The sequence below is a fragment of the Myotis yumanensis genome, unplaced genomic scaffold, assembly GCF_028538775.1.
Source record: "Myotis yumanensis isolate MYYU_CA2020_CCGP unplaced genomic scaffold, mMyoYum1.0.hap1 SCAF_6, whole genome shotgun sequence".
NCBI classification, from domain to species: Eukaryota; Metazoa; Chordata; class Mammalia; order Chiroptera; family Vespertilionidae; genus Myotis; species Myotis yumanensis.
Genome location: NW_027223757.1, coordinates 20,263,569 through 20,280,245, shown reverse-complemented (window position 1 = coordinate 20,280,245; position 16,677 = coordinate 20,263,569). Strand labels below are relative to the sequence as shown.

The 16,677-nt window shown below is 37.9% G+C and overlaps 1 protein-coding gene across 17 annotated transcripts in view; it reads left to right on the top strand.

Moving 5' to 3' along the window:
• EPB41L2 (erythrocyte membrane protein band 4.1 like 2) overlaps positions 1–16,677 on the top strand; it is a 192,553-nt gene that overhangs the window by 128,166 nt on the left and 47,710 nt on the right. For all 17 annotated transcript variants that reach the window (XM_070417691.1, XM_070417689.1, XM_070417685.1 and 14 more), the window contains exons 5-8: positions 1,950–1,992; positions 6,611–6,686; positions 9,731–9,949; positions 13,491–13,578. In XM_070417691.1, the coding sequence (XP_070273792.1) occupies positions 1,950–1,992; positions 6,611–6,686; positions 9,731–9,949; positions 13,491–13,578 (426 nt within the window). The remainder of the gene's footprint in view (positions 1–1,949; positions 1,993–6,610; positions 6,687–9,730; positions 9,950–13,490; positions 13,579–16,677) is intronic.

The window sequence follows — 16,677 nt, the reverse complement described above, 5'->3', positions numbered from 1 at the left end:
TGGCCACGCTCAGTCCCGTTCCCAGAGGCTCTGCTTCTCAGAACCCCGGCAGCCGCTGCAAACCTCGGAGAGAAAGCTGCCCTCAGGTTCCAACTGATGCCGGATAATCCCGCTTCTCCCGTTTGAGTCTGGGTCCCTAGAGACTCGCCCGGATCTGGAGCCCAGAGTCTGAGACTCACTCCCGACAGAAAACGACAACCGCGCCCTCAGCCACCAGCCCGCTTTGCGCGCGCACCTCGGTACCTTTGTATTTTCCACACTGCGCCGCCTCTGAGCCTCGATTTGCTGTTCTCTTTCCTTCTAGTTGTAGAGTCTCTCTTCAGCCAGCCTTCCTGTGGTTCTGGGTGATGTCCGTTCAGTCTTTTAGTTGTATTTTTGAAATGGTTGTTTGCTGCAGCGGTCTCCGGTGTTTACCTACGCCGCCATCTTGGTCTCCCTCCCATAATAAACATTTTAATTGTTTGCTTTATGTGTCTGAATAAAATTCTGTTTAAATGCAGGTATTATTTGGGGTACTTACAGAATGAATGAAACTTATTATACAGCCAATTATTTGAATTCGTTTACTGTATCTCAAAAATGTACTTGTTCTCCTGTGTTAATGAAGATAAAGTAACTCTAACAATGACTTGTGGATAAGGTGGGAGAAGTATAAAAAATAAAAACGCATAAAATTTTTTTTAGATGGATCTTTTGCTTATAGCTTTGAAAAACAAATATTTAATGTCCTTCAGTTGCTTGAACTCAGTAGTTCAAGTTTGGTCTTTTTAGCTTTAAGATGTTATAATGGTTTCCTAGAATCTTTTTATGTTAACTTTCTCAAAGGGAAGTAGTAAGTGGAAAGAGAAACAGAGTTTTTATGTTAACTTTCTCAAAGGGAAGTAGTAAGTGGAAAGAGAAACAGAGTTTTTTTATGATTGTGACTCCCAACTTGGAATGAAGTTTAAACAGGATGTTACACGAAGACCAGGAAGGAAAGTTTCTGCTCCAGTTTGACAGTATTCTCCATAGTATTACATAGTTGCAGGGAAAGACAAAGTTTAAGGAGGAGGAGGAGTTGGCTTTAGGAGTTGAGATAATTGTGTTTGATCGTGGTATATATACTCTTAACTAATAGTTCCCAATTCACATTTTATTCTTCGTGAGCTGGAGCCAGTTGTTGAGCTCTCATTCCAGTGTCCACAGGGGCTGTTTCCTGGCAGTTTAAAGACTAAAGACTGTGTGTGTCTAACCACTATACTGTACACTGGAAACTAATACAAAATAATATGGAGTGTAAACTGTAATTTAGAAATAAAAGAAAATGACTGTATGTAGATATATTATCTCATCATTAGGATAGGTGTTTGATTTCATATCTCATAAAATGAAGCCCAAGAGACTCACCTTAAAAATGTTGTAATATTTTATTTATAACATATTCAAATACTAGTCAGTACTTCAGTGGAATGCTAATAGGTGGAAGCTACTTCTAATAGGACTTTATTAAAATACGAGGCCCAGTGCATGAAAATTTGTGCACTGGGGAGCGGGGGGGGTCCTTCAGCCCGGCCTGCGCCCTCTCACAGTCTGGGAGTCCTCAGGGGATGTCCTACTGGGAGCAGGCCTAAGCTGCAGTCTGGCCTCCCTCTGTGGGATTCAACCGGATAGGCCAATCAGGGGATGGTGCTGGCCGCCCTCATCGCCCCTCTGCCGCCACTGGTCGCCACCCCCCAATCGCTGTTCCCTCCCTCTGCCCGCTGACACGCACCTTGGCTGGCCTGGTGCCACCTGCTCACCGGCCCCGCCCCCCACCAACTGGTCGTTCTGCTATTTGGTCGATTTGCATATTACGCTTTTATTATATAGGCTATTTACATTTAAATAAGTATGTGAACTGTAAATGGTTCCATTTTGGACTCTGGGAAATTTCTTATGGGTTGATTAACCACTTTTTTCCTCTCCTGCAGAACTGGCTAGATCCTGCAAAACAAATAAAGAGACAACTAAGAAGTGAGTATTTAAATAATCATACTTTGAAATTAATCTTTACATCTATCTTTAAAAAAGTTTATGGACTATAATAATAAGATAGTCATAGAATGATCAGCTCTATTTTGCATTTGTGTCTTATGGGAAGTGAAGGCTACTAGCGATATTTTTCTGGGATAATGACTACTTTGTATAGGGCTTAGGGACTCCGGTATTGTCAAGAGTTTCTAGACTCACAGTCCTCAGTGTTTTCTCACAGTATCTACTACTTTGAAGTATATCTGACTTTTTTCTCTGTAGAAAAGAATGAGAAGCTGCTTTTCTGTAACTTTTATTATCTATGTAAATTTTACCCCAGGTAAATTTATTACTTTATTTGCTTCATCTTGAAAGTGTATAATTAGTTTAATAAATAAGCATATCTCTGGCCCCAGAGGCTTATAGATACACTGTTTGTAGATGTGCTGGAGTGAGGACTATGGGGAGAAAATGTGTAGAAGGATCTTTTCAGTCCTCGGAGGTCATTGCCTTCTCTACTCCTTTGTCCCATGGGCCACTTAACGTGCTCTTTGAGTCTGGGTTTGTCATTAGTCCTGCTTGGCCCTTTCTTCAGTTTCCCCATTTGTTCTCATCGTGGACTCCCAAAGTGACGCTCAGTGTCCCATCCTAACTGGCTTCAGTTTCCTCTGTGGGTTCTGCCTCTGCAGGTTGACTGGCCTGTGGCTGGCTTTGCCATATCTGTGCCAAGAAACATGCTTACCCACAGAGAAACCTCTCACAGGAAATCAGTACTTAATGTACTGCAGGGTCTGTGAGTGACTGAAGCAGAAAAGTTAGGGAGCCACAACAGCTGGAACTTTCAGGCAGGAGAATAGATTTCTTAGAGCCTCTGGGCCTGTGGGCCGGAGTGAAACTGAGTGTCAGTGCAGAATGCCCTTTGTGCCCTGGCTTTCATTCCCTGCCTTTACTATTCCTGACACCAAAACACTGCAGCCAGCCTGTGCTTTGCCTTCTTTTCCTTCCCGCCTACCTTCTGTCCCACTTTAGGTTCTCCACATTTTTCTTCACTTCTTTCCTTTCTCTCTCAAATTATTAATCTTTTTGGTAGTTTTTCTATCATTTCTACTCTCCTTTTCTAACCCCCTTTTCTGTTCTCAGCATAAGTATATCTATCTATCTATCTGTCTGTCTATCTATCTATCTATCTATCTGTCTATCTATATCTTATTTTTTCTACTTCCTCTCCTTATAGACTCATCTTTCTTTTCTGTTATTTTATATCTTTAATTACAATGACCTTTCTGATTTGCCCAGGACTGAGGAACTGAGGGGTTCTCAGGATGTGGGACTTGAATGATAATACCTGGACAGCCCTGGGCAAACTGGGATGGTTTGACTACTACCCCTGGCTTTCCAGCATTTCCCCCCCTTCATCCATCCCCCCTCCCGCGTCCCCCCTCTCCCTGCATTTATTATTTTGGTGTTTAATCTGTGTATGTTTGCTTCATGATGGAGAGGGAGAGGGGGTTAAAGAAAAGGAGTAAAATGAGACACAGATACATTATACTGACGTTATGGAAGAAATTGCACGAGAAAGCATTGGAGCTTTCCCTGTCCTGTCTACAGTTACTACTTGCTCTAAAAGGTGCACAAATTCAGAAAGGCACAGATGCTTGCTTCTTTCACTTTCTCTGAAGTCAGACCTGCCAAGTGACCCACACAGGAGAGAGCAGGATAACCTCTGAAACATGATTGATGTTCCATTGAGTTGTTTCCTATGGTTTTGTTTGGTTATTTTTATGTGCCACTCATTTTAGAGTCATGGAGATTTTCTAACTTTTGAAAGGCAAGACTATTGCTGATTATGAGTCACTAGAGGCCTGGTGCAGGAAATACGTGCACTCGGCCCGGCCTGCACCCTCTTGTAATCTGGGACCCCTCGGAAGATGTTGACCTGCCAGCTTAGGCCTGATCCCTGGGCCTACGCTGGCAGTCAGACATCCCTCTCGCAGTCCGGAACCCCTCGTTCCTTACCACCCGCCTGCAGTGGAGAAGGGAGAGGCTCCTGCCACTGCTGCTGCACTTGCCAGCCCTGAGCCCAGCTTCTGGCTGAGCGGTGCTCCCACAGGGGGAGTGCACTAACCACTAGGGGGCAGCTCCTGCGTTGAGTATCTTCCCTCTGGTGGTCAGTGCTTGTTATAGTGACCGGTTGTTCCGCTGTTTGGTCGATTTGCATATTAGGGTTTTATTATATAGGATGGTCTTAAGTTTTGATTATTTGTGAAATTTTTAAAAAGTTATTTCAGAACTTTTGCCCTTGCAGTTTGGCAAGAGGAATAACAGTAACAAATAGGATTTGACTCTTTCAGACTATTGTTGCTAGTTCCCTAACTGGAACCCTGTACTGTCCCAATCATGAAAGCAGGCTGTGGAACTGAAGTTTTGCTGTTGGATTTTACTTCTGTCTTTCTGCTGGTATTAAAATGGACAACAGAACTGCTTATTCTATCTTAGCCCAGCCTCTGCTAGGATTTATTGTTATTCAGTTAATTGGCAGTTAGCAAAGGTAGAAATTAATCTTTTTTTTAGTTACTTTTGACAACTGACAACCTAGTGGTTCCTGTGTAAAATGTCTTTAAAATCTTTGTGTTTCAAATGTATACAAATAAAACTATGTAGATAATAAGACTAAGGCTTAAGTATGAACAATTAATATATGAACAATTCATAACTAGATTGACTTTATGTGTAGCTAGGTAAAAATTAGGATAATAATAATATGTAATGAAATGAAACATGTAGCATTATTGGTGCATTTTATCAATGTTAGAATTGGAAATATATCTTAAAATATGTGTTCCATTAGAAACGTATTCCTGTAGTCATGTCTAGGCAAGCATGTGCTAGTTTTAATACCTAGAAAACAAATAAGTAGGATCCATTAAGAACTGATGATTCTATGATGACTGTTAATTATGGGTTAGCAGCTGAAGAAGTGCATGTGCGTCCTAGCCAGCATGGTGCTGCAGGCCAAGAAACATGTGTCTCTCCATAGCCAGGAAAGTCCCTTTGTGTTATTTTTAATGTGTAAAGCAAAACTGAACTTTTTTAAAAAAATTCAACAGAATTGACTTTATTAGTAGAATATTACTGTTTTGAACCAAAATCCAACAAAAGTTCTGATGTGTTCACAGTAGCCATTCGTTAGTATAGTTAGTATGCTGATTATTGGCAAGAAAAGGCAAAATGACACATTGGACAAAAGAATGGGAGTCAAAAAATCTTTTTCTTCAAGTCTGTAAATTAAAGCAATTGTGAGACCTTCAAATGTATATGAAATGAAATATTGCACACTTTTTGGTTTTAATTTGGAAATACTACGAACTTCGAGCACAACTCTAAATTCAGGCCATTAGAATTATTTGGATATCTTTGGGAAAATAATACCTTATCTCGTCCTAGAGTTGTGTGTGCTTTTTGTTTGTTTTTAAAAGCCACCTGAAGCATGCTATATTGAATGGTTAAATGTTAATGTATAAACAGATGTTTAACTTTTAATGTCATTTATGACATGGTTGATATAGTCATTCTTTTTGACACAGTACAGCGAAGTATATGTTACATATAGTGTACTTAGAAAACCTGGGCAATAATTTTATTATTTTAAAGTATTGTGACATTTACCACTATCTCCTTTCTTTGGGATTTCTTTTAACACTTCCTTCAAATAACCCATAAATAATTACCTGAATAGTTGTAGTGATCACTAGATCATTATCCTTCTTCCCCCAACAGTGTAGAAATCTTAAAATGCTTTTTTCTTTAGAGGGTGGAGAATATTTGGTATCTAGAAATTCTGTGGTCAAAACAAATCTTATCTCAGAACTATTCCATGGAAGTTATATTAAAATTTTTACATAATACATCACCATACAAAACATTTGTTGAAGTACCAGTAAACATTTATTTAAAAATGTGATCCTGCCGAGACCGGTTTGGCTCAGTGGATAGAGCGTCGGCCTGTGGACTGAAAGGTCCCAGGTTTGATTCCGGTCAAGGGCATGTACCTGGGTTGCGGTCACATCCCCAGTAGTAGATGTGCAGGAGGCAGCTGATCGATGTTTCTCTCTCATCGATGTTTCTAACTATCTCTCTCCCTTCCTCTCTGTAAAAAATCAATAAAAAATATATTTAAAAAAAAATGTGATCCTATTATTCTTAAATGTTGGGTTATTTCTGTAATTGATTTTTACTTTATTTCTCATTTTGTCTTATAAATGATGTTTTCTTTAAATTAAAAAATGAAGTTCTCTAAACTGATTTATGCAGGAACTAGTGTACAGTGTTTGAAGTAGACCTTTAAGTTTTATGAAAATAGCCAGGCCAGCATAGCTCAGTGGTTGAACGTCTACCTATGAACCAGGAGGTCACAGTTTGATTCCAGGTCAGGGCACTTACCCGGATTGCAGGTTTAATCCCCAGTGGGGGGCATGCAAGAGGCAGCTGATCCAAGATTCTCATCATTGATGTTTCTCTCTCTCCCTCTCCCTTCCTCTCTGAAATAAATAAAAATATTAAAATAAATAAATAAATAGTCATTCTGTTGGTTGGATGAATAACTATGATTTAATAATTACAGATCTTCCCTGGCTGTTCACTTTTAATGTGAAGTTTTATCCTCCTGATCCATCTCAATTGACTGAAGATATCACCAGGTACTTCATATTTACATAAAAAAACAAACCTTTCCTTATGCTCTCATTTATTTCTGTGCCCTGAGGTAATGATTATAATTTCATTATTCGAATGAAAACATGTTTTCTTAAGTTGAGTTTTAGAAGTACCTTTGGAAATGGATGTTCCAAAATGGTTTGAAAGGTTGCCAGTTTGAAAAATTTTATTTACTTTTCTTTAATTTATCTTTATATTTGAGTAATGAAATATTTTTAAAAATATTGCTGGCAACTTTATTTCCTATGTTATACTTTAAAAATCATTGATATTTAATATTTCACATTTCAATAAGATAGTTCTTATTATACAACCCATATGTTCCTGTGAACTAATCTCATATTACAAAGGTGCTATAAGGGTAGAAAATGAAATTATTTTTAAAAGTCAGTTGAACTGTAGTTTTTTTGTTGCCCCAAACAAATAATAAGGTAAGCTTTCTTATGTAAGAGCCAATAGTATTTCATTTCATCTCCTCGGAGATTGTCTGGAATATACAAACATATGCTTAAATTACAAATACAAGATTCAGTTTAGGAGCAAGACAGCATTTCCTGATTCTGAGAGTGGCTGAGTATTTGAATGGTAACCAAGGAACATTCTTGTATCTGCCTGTGCCTTCATGTCTTAATCCTATTCAACTGGGTACCAGTGGTAGGACTTCTTAGCTTTAGTAAGAGTAAGTCGATAAGGTGATTTGTATATATTTTTAAAAGGTTATTTACATGGCCAAGGAACACTGTTCTATACAGTAGGTCCTCGGGTTACATTGCATATCATCAGTGCTTTGGTTTTCCTTTCAAATTGGGCTTTAACAGTTTCTCTGTGTATAGGGGGAGGAATGATATATTTAGTGGGCTAACTAACAGCCGTGGCAGTGCAGCCTGAGACCAGCCACCTTGCCTGTACGTGTAAGCTGGTGGCCTGCTTGTCATAATTGAAATCTTGACCACGACTTGAGTGAACATTTAGAATGAGGGGTAAGCTTTGGAGGATGGCAAAAACAGTGTTCAGAATAATGTTTAAAGAATGCTCTTTCCTGCAATGTAAATTTCCCAAGTTGGAAAATTCAGGGAGCTGTTGTAGTTTTTGTTGGAAGCTTTTTGTACTTCAAACTTAAGCTTTGAAAACACCAATGGGAAAAGTAGAGATAGTGGAAAAAGTAGAGACAATACTATAAAAGGGAGCAACAAGATTTTAGTAATAGATGGACTCTTTGTGGATAGGCCTTAAAACTGTCATAAAATGTGGAAAAGTAGCACTGTTCTTGATTAGCCTTAGAGAATTGGAGGATAACCTGGATCATTGCGGGAGGGGAGTGAGGGATATCTGTAATAGTGTCAACAATAAAAATGAATTTAAAAGTGAAAATAAAATAAGTACAGTAATATTCATGCTGTTCTAGGAGTCAAGGAAACATAATCCTCCTTAGAAAGAGAGCTTCTGCAATGCATAAAAACACTCAGACTGCAGTGATAGTGAGACAACTTTCATTCTCAGAAAATTATTGAGCACCCACCATGTGGCAAATACTTTGCCAGCTGTGGGACTGTGATGATGATAAAAGAGTCTCTGGCCTGCCTGACAGATGTGTCTAGTAATCCTGGTTGAACTGAGCTGTGTGATGGCTGACAGCATGTGCTGGGTCGTGCTCTGTGACTGAACAGCAGTGAGGCCTGGCTGAGAGGCAGTGCGCCTGTTTGAATATGTTGGGAGAGGATAAGAGGAGGTCGGGGCAGGGGCACTGAAAGCCATGCTAGGCAGAAGTGTCCACATGAAGGTGGCTACCTGCCAGTAGGAATGGCAGTCACTAACAAATCTTCAAAAATGAGAACCATTTAGTTTGGGGTGGTTGTTAGTAACTTTAGCAATTGATTAAATTTGAGCAATCAGGCTTTAAAATGTCACCAAAAGGAGTTTGATAGGGTGCCCCCAAAAAATCCTCATAGAATATAAATAGTGGTAGAGCTGCATAAAACCCACAGGTCTGTTTCTCCGTGTTATTTAGTGAAAAAACAGAATCTTTTATAACTGTGTGGTAAGCTACTTGGTACATGGAATAATAATTATTATAACTAATAATACCATTATTATGATTATGGCTAACAAATATTGATTCCCAGGATACCATGCAATGTGTTTATATTATCTAATTTTTCACCCTCGCTTTCAGAGGGAGGTAGAGTTTTTCCCATTTTACAGGTGGTGAATTAGCCTTAGGTGAGTAAATTATCTTGCTCAAAGAGTTAGCTTTGCTTCACTATGAAACCCATCCTTTTTCTATCGCAAACTGAACTAGCTACCTCTTTAGATGGGGTAAGTGGGCAAGTTAGGGCTTCAAAGTAGACACTAACTTATAATTGTTGTTAAAGGTGTCTCAGAAAAATAAGAAACTAGTATGAAAAGGGTAGAGAGGAAAAAGGGCAGGATGACTTTAACTTTTCTGCTAATGCTTAAGAGCTACCGCTATTTTTTTGGGGGGGGGAGGCAGGGGACAAAATTATAATTATTTTTCCTGTTTTTTCTTTTTATTGTTTAAAGTATTACAAACAGTAATACATATGTCTCTCTCTTTTTTTTTTTTACCCCATTGACCTCCCCCGCCCTCTCCTACCCCCCACTACTGCTATTTTTAAATTTTTATTTATTTTTACAACTTTTGAGGTCATGCTAATTTTGATTAGTTTTAAATCCAAGGGGACAGTGATTGGAATTTTTACCTTTGGTCATAAAACTCTTTGTTGTAATAATCATAGTCATAATACACTACTACTGGAATAGAAGTTCAGAGTTTGCATTCTATTCCTTAGCTCTCTAGACTCAGTTTCTGTATTATAAGCCACAAGGTTGGGATTCCAAGGAGCAAGATGGGCTTTGTATTAGAGAAGAATTTTTTTTTTTACTAGGGATATGAAGAGTGCCTATATTATATATTTGTTTTCAAACGGATTATTAGAACTCAAGGATTATGAATGCTGCATTCTTAACTACTTGTTCTCTTCAATCCTTTTCTCCCCCTGCTCCTCAGATACTTCCTGTGCCTTCAGCTCCGACAGGACATTGCCTCTGGCCGCCTGCCCTGTTCTTTTGTGACTCATGCCCTCCTGGGATCTTACACACTACAGGCTGAACTTGGAGACTATGACCCAGAAGAACATGCCAGTCATGACCTCAGTGACTTCCAGTTTGCCCCCTCCCAGACAAAGGAGCTGGAAGAGAAGGTGGTAGAGCTGCATAAAACCCACAGGTCTGTTGACTTTCTGGCTGGAGAGAGAATGGCCATGATAGATTTAAATAGCTTCTTTTATAAAACTTGCTAAACATTAGAGCACAGTTGGTGGGATATCTAGTGTTTCCTTTTGGAACTTCACTTAGTACTAATCAAGACACCCTACAGTCCTTGAGATAATCTTTCAGGGTCTTTATGACTATAATATGAGGAACTATGCTCAGGCGACTAAATGTTTTCATATATTGGAAAAGTTCCCTTTTCTTATAACATCTTTCTATTCCCATTTCTATCCCTTGATATACACCCGTATACTTTAAACAAGCATACCCACATACTTGTTTGGCATTTACTGTATGTTCCTTCTGCCCTTTAATTGTTTTTATGACAATCTTTAATAAGAAAGCAAGGGAGATGATTAGTCATCCGGATTTGAATTAGAAACGTGGGTGGTGATGGACGTAGGAGAAATGACTGAAATATGCAAGTGGTTTCTCTATCCACAAAAGATGACTCTTGGTTTAGCTAAGGATTACTTAATCACTTACATACCATGTTACAGGTTAAGAACTTTTATATCTGTGTGAAAACAAAATGCTTCTTTTAGCATAAGTTTTAAAAACTCAAGCTACAAAATTATAGTTTGTCCCACATTGCAAAATTGAAATTTTTAAAAATTTTGAAGATAATGATTTGAAAGAAATTTTTAGAGATTAGAAGTTTTTAGACAAACCACATTTATTGACTTTTCTTTTTTATGTTTTTTTTTTTTTTTAAAAAAGCAGTCTTCTCTGACCATATGGTATGAAACTAGAAATCAATCATAAGAAAAAACCCCTGAAAAGCACACAAAAACATGGAGGCTAAATAACGGGTTACTAAACAGTGAATGGGTTAACAATGAGATCAATGAAGAAATCATAAGATATCTTGAAACAAATGAAAATGAGATCACAACAACCCATAAATCTATGGGATACAGCAAATGCAGTCCTGAGAAGTCATAGCATTGCAGGCCTATCTCAAGAAACAAGAAAAACTCCAACAATCTAACTTTATACTTAAAGGAACTTGAAAAAGAACAATAACAAAAACTCAGTGAGTAGAAGGAAGGAAATAATAAAAATCAGAGCAGAAATAAATGAAATAGAATCTAAAAAATAATATAAAAGATCAATGAAACCAAGATTGGGTTCTTTGAAAAGATAAGCAAGGTTAACAAATCTTTAACCAAACTCATCAAGAAAAAATGAGGACCCAATCAGAAATGAAAGAGGAGAAGTAACAGTTGACACCAAAGAAATACAAAGGATTGTAAGAAAATATTATGAACAAATATATGCCAACAAATTGGACAATTTGGATGAAATGGGTAAATTTCTAGAAACATGCAATCTTCCAAAACTAAATCAGGAAGAATCAGAGAGTCTGAATAGACAGATTACAGCTAGAGAACTTGAAGCAATAATAAAAAAAACCTCCAGCAAACAGAAGTCCTGGACCGGATGGCTTTACAGGTGAATTTTACCAAACATTCAAAGAAGAACTAACACCTATTCTTCTCAAACTATTCGAAAAAATTCAAGAGGAGGGAAGACTCCCAAGCTCATTTTATAATTAGCTTTATTCTAATTCTAAAACCATATAAAGACACAACAAAGAAAGAAAATTATAGCCCAATAATATAGCCTGATGAACATAGATACAAAAATCCTCAACAAAATATTAGCAAACTGAATTCAGCAATATATTCAAAAGATCATACACCATGATCAAGTGGGATTTATTCTGAGGGTGCAAGGTTGGTATACTATCCGCAAATCAATTAACATGATACACCACATAAGCAAAATGAAGGGTGAAAACCATATTATCATATCAACAGATGCAGAGAAAGCATTAGATAAACCCAGCATCCATTTATGATAAAAACCTGGCAGAGTAGGAATAGAGGGCACATACCTCAATGTAATAAAAGCCATATACAACAAACCAACCCATAGCCAACATCATAATAACTAGGCAGAAGAATTGCCTTTAAGATTGGGAACAAGACAGGATGTCTGCTTTCACCAGTCTTATTCAACATAGTATTGGCAGTCCTAGCCACAGCAATCAGACAAGAAGAAATAAAAGGCATCCAAATTGGAATGGAAGATATAAAACTGTCATTATTTGCAGATGACATGAAACTATATATAGAGAACCCTATAGGTTCCACCAAAAAACTACCTGAACTGATAAATGAATTCAGTAACGTAGCAGAATACAAAATAAATATTCAGAAGTTCGTTTCATTTTTATAAACAATAATGAACTATCTGGGAAACTTAAGAAAACAATGCCATTCACAATTGCTTCAAAAAAATTTAAAATACCTAGAAGTAAATTTAACCAAGGTTGTAAAAGCCCTATACTCAGAAAATTAGAAGACACTAAAGAAAGAAATTGAAGAGGATACAAATAAGTGGAAGCATATACCATGTTCATGGATAGGAAGATGATATAGAATTGTACACCTGAAACCTATGTAATTTTATTAACCAACTAGAGGCACGGTGCACAAAATTTGTGCACAAGTAGGGTCCCTAGGCCTGGCTGGTGATCACGGCTAGTCGGATCGGGGCCTTCTTTCCTCCGGCTGCTGGCTGCTAGCGGGGGCCTTCCTTCCCCGGGGACTCCCATTGGGTTGAAACAGGAGGGCTTGCTCCGTGCCGCCCCCTGGTGGTCAGCACACATCATAGTGAGCAGTCAAACTCCCGGTTGGTCGAACTCCCGAGGGGACAGTTTGCATATTAGCCTTTTATTATATAAGGATGTCACCCCAATAAACTCAATAAATACATAAAAACTAAATGCAATATGTAGCTTTAAACATTTTTATTTAATATCAAAATGCTTTTATTTTTTTATTTTTATACATGTAAATAAACACGTATTGTAATTTGAATTTGAAATATCAGGTGCTAAAATGCCATGGGCAATATGAAGTTTTGAATATGAATGGGACATGTTCCTGCTTTCTAGGAGCTTAAAATTTGTTTAGTTGGGAATGTAGATTGGAAGGGAAAAATTTCAATGTTGATAGAATGTGATATGTACTATCTGCTGTAGGTGTAAAATCAAATACAAATACTTCTGATATTTGTTATGATCAAGTCTAGTGAAATAAAATTAAGGAGTAAGAATTTAATTGTTTCAGAAAAATGAAATCACTTTTTTCTTTCATTTTATTTTGTTTTTTGTTAATTATGTTGTATCCATTATTGCTGGGGTGTTTTTCCCCAGTAGGAAAAATTGAAAGCAGCTTTCTAAGATAAAAAGGGTAAGGGTAGAAGTGCATATCCTTGTAATAAACAGGTTTATATTAGAGGATCCTATGATAAAAAGGCTAGAGATTGAGAGTTAAGCTGTTTTACCTGTTTTCTAATTTTCTGCAAATTTATCTGTGTTACTCCCTGCACCCCAACTCTCCAAGCTCATCCACCTCTTCCCCTATTTTTGGCCACATTTTCTTTGCATTCACCAATAAGATAATATTGTTTCTTTTGATTCTTAGGGGCTTATCTCCAGCACAAGCTGATTCTCAGTTCTTAGAAAATGCAAAGAGGCTTTCCATGTATGGTGTTGACCTACATCATGCCAAGGTACTGTAATGTCATGGGGAGGTGGCCTCTTTCCAGGCTGTTGACTGTAGTTTTGAGAGGGTTCCAGTGTCAGAATAGTCTGGTTCACCTTTTGCAAAAGGTTACTCACCCTCACCCCAGGGCTTCTGTAATATTTCTTTGGTGACTAATTGTAGTGTTTATGGTTGTGGGAGGGTCCATTTATTCTCCCCCCTACTTCTTTCTTCTTTTTCCAATATTTTTAATTAATACCCTTTCATATGTACTTATCCCAAGAGTCTTCAGCGTCCTTGGTTTATTCTGCATCCCAGCTTTTGTCTTATCAGAAGTAACAAAAGTGCCCTCTATCCCAGCTCCCTCTCCGGCCTCTCTTAGGATCAGAGAGCAGATCTTAGCTACCATGAAAGGGAAAAAGCATTATGGGTATTGACCACTGTCTAAAAACTCCCTGGTTATGAAGGAGCCCTTGAATTGGGCTTCTCCCTCTTGTAAGATAAAGTATGCTGGCCCAGGCTCCAGGTGACATAGCACCTTCAGTCTAATTTGAGAGGTGGGAGGAAGAATAGGTGAAAGGAGAAGGTGGGATTGGGTTGGGTTGTGAGGGTGCCAGTAATAAATGTCACCTATTTCATGATCCTTGTTTGGATGATCATTTAATGGAGAGAGCCTAGGAGAACAAGAGGTAAGGTGAAAGGTGGGTTTGGAAATATATTCAGAGTCAACTAAACATGCTGAGGGAAGCTGTGGTAGCCTGCTTTTAAAAGACCCTGCCAATCCCTAAATGTAGCATAGGAAGCCCAGATAAAAGGATTTGTAAGATCTCTAGAAAAGCCCCCCACTCGAAGATATCTTCCCTCCCTAGTCCTCAGAATAATACTTCTTGCTTTTGTGTTAATAGTCCTTCATATTTGAAAATTTCTCTTTTTTCCTCAGTGACTTTTTTATTCTTTAAATATTTTTCCTTATTATAAAAGTAATACATGTTCATCATAGAAAATAGAGGCAAACAGAAGGGGGAAAAAAATCACTGAAATCTCTTTATGCGAAACAATCACTGTTAAAAAAAACCTTAGCGCAATTGAACTCACGGATTTAAAAATGAGATTATGCAAAGTAACATTCATTCATTCTGTTAATCATCTGATAGACTCAGATAATATTTGATAAACAGGATATTTGTAGTCATTTAAAAGGATATATAGCAATTTAAAAGAACCTTTCATGTAGTTTTTATGCCTTTAACTTTTTCATGGTCTTGAGATTGTATTTAAAACATCTTTTAATTAATGTTTTATTATCAGAAGAGTTTTAATGGCTCTCTCATGTCAGGACAAGTTGGAGGGTGTTGAATAAAAGGTATCTTGACAAAGGTACAGGGAAACCAGAGTAGCGATACTTCTGAGGTAGTAGAGCACCAGCCCTCTCTGGATCCGAAGGGTGATTGCCAGGACTCAGGAGAGATTTGTGTGGAAAGGCCATCTAGAGAGGAGTTGTCATTGCCAAGGACACAGCCAGCCAGATGGCAGCCATACAGGGAGGGAATCTTCAAAACCCTGACCACCCCCCTCCCTCCCTCCTCTCTCTGATCTTCTTGACGAACTTTCCATAGGCTGAACCATTCGGAAGTCAGTGGGCATGGGATCCTGTTGATATCCACATGGGGCAGCTTCCGGGGGCAGTGAGCACAGCAGAGGAGATGGTCCCTTTTTCTTTATTTCTCTGACTTTGAGGTTGAATGTCCAAAGTCAAATACAATGTTTTTCCCTTTCTTATCTTTTATTTGTAATTTCTCATCGTACAAATACTGATAATTCTAAAACAATGTGTGGAACAACCAAAAATCAATTCATTTACTTGGGTCCAGATTTTGTTTATTATTAAGTCAGATAAAATAGCTTCAGTGTCCTGTCTAAAGATTGCTTCAGACGAGAGGTGGCTTTGTTCAATGTTTCAAATGAGGGCTGCCTCCTTACTTGTGGTGAGAACATGCTGTCTTGGGCAATCTTCCAGCCTGCTTCCTGCGGTCATGGCCAGTGACGTTTTTGGCAAACGCACCATTTGTGACTGGTGCCAAGTTGCTTGGACACCTGTGCCTGACTCACCCGCTTTTTACTCTGTTCCTAGAGAGAATTTTGGCTGCCAGGACACTGGTGAATAAAGACCTTATAGATTAGATATTTAAATCTCCTCAGGTGATCTAATGTAACTTTATTTGTATATATGAATTATTCACATATCAGCAACTAAAGCAATTGGCATCAGTTACTTAGTACTGTACTTTTATTTTTTTTAAAAAACTAATATAAATTGTGTTACATTGTTCTCAGTCACAGGACAGTCAAAATGTTGTATTGAATTGAGACCTAGATTAAATGTAGTGTTTGTTTCAGCATGCTTTTTGAGAATTTATAAAATTTGAATATCTTTAAGTAATATTCTTCAGTGCTACATATTTGAATGAGATTTAGTTTTTCCCTTAAAGATAAACAATAATTTGTACATTTTGAGTATTGTGCATATTAGGTTTTCAACACTACTAGAAACATGAGGAGCCAATTTTTTACTTTTGTCTGTAAACTTTTTTGATAGTTTAAAATCTTTCAGGCTTGTGGTTATTCTAGATTGTCATCTATTCTAAATTAAAACACTGGGGAAAGAAAACAATATTAATAATTGAAGAATAGCCTGCAGTCCTTTAAAATATGCCAGCCAAAGAAATATGCTATGATAAGAACTGGATGTCAGCATTCGGAGTTACTGAATTCAAACATTTTAACACTGTCAGTCTAGAAGAGAAATTTCCTGGGAGGGATTGTTGTTTTACAGAATATAGGTGTAACTTTAATAGCTATTAGCTAGAATAATCCATCTGAGATAAGTTTTACTAAAGTAAAAGGCCCAATGTACTTTAAGCCAACATACTATGTATCCCCAAGGGTGGGCGTTGCCTCTTGGCAAACACTTTTTAGCTCTCATATCTTCAGGATACCTAAATCGTGTTGTTTCCTTCCTTCCTCGTGAGCTCATAGGCCTGAGCTCAGGAACATGAATAATGCCTTTTGAAGAATATTGTGTCCTGTAGTTATGTTGTGTACTCCTTTGGCAAATCAAACCTAATCC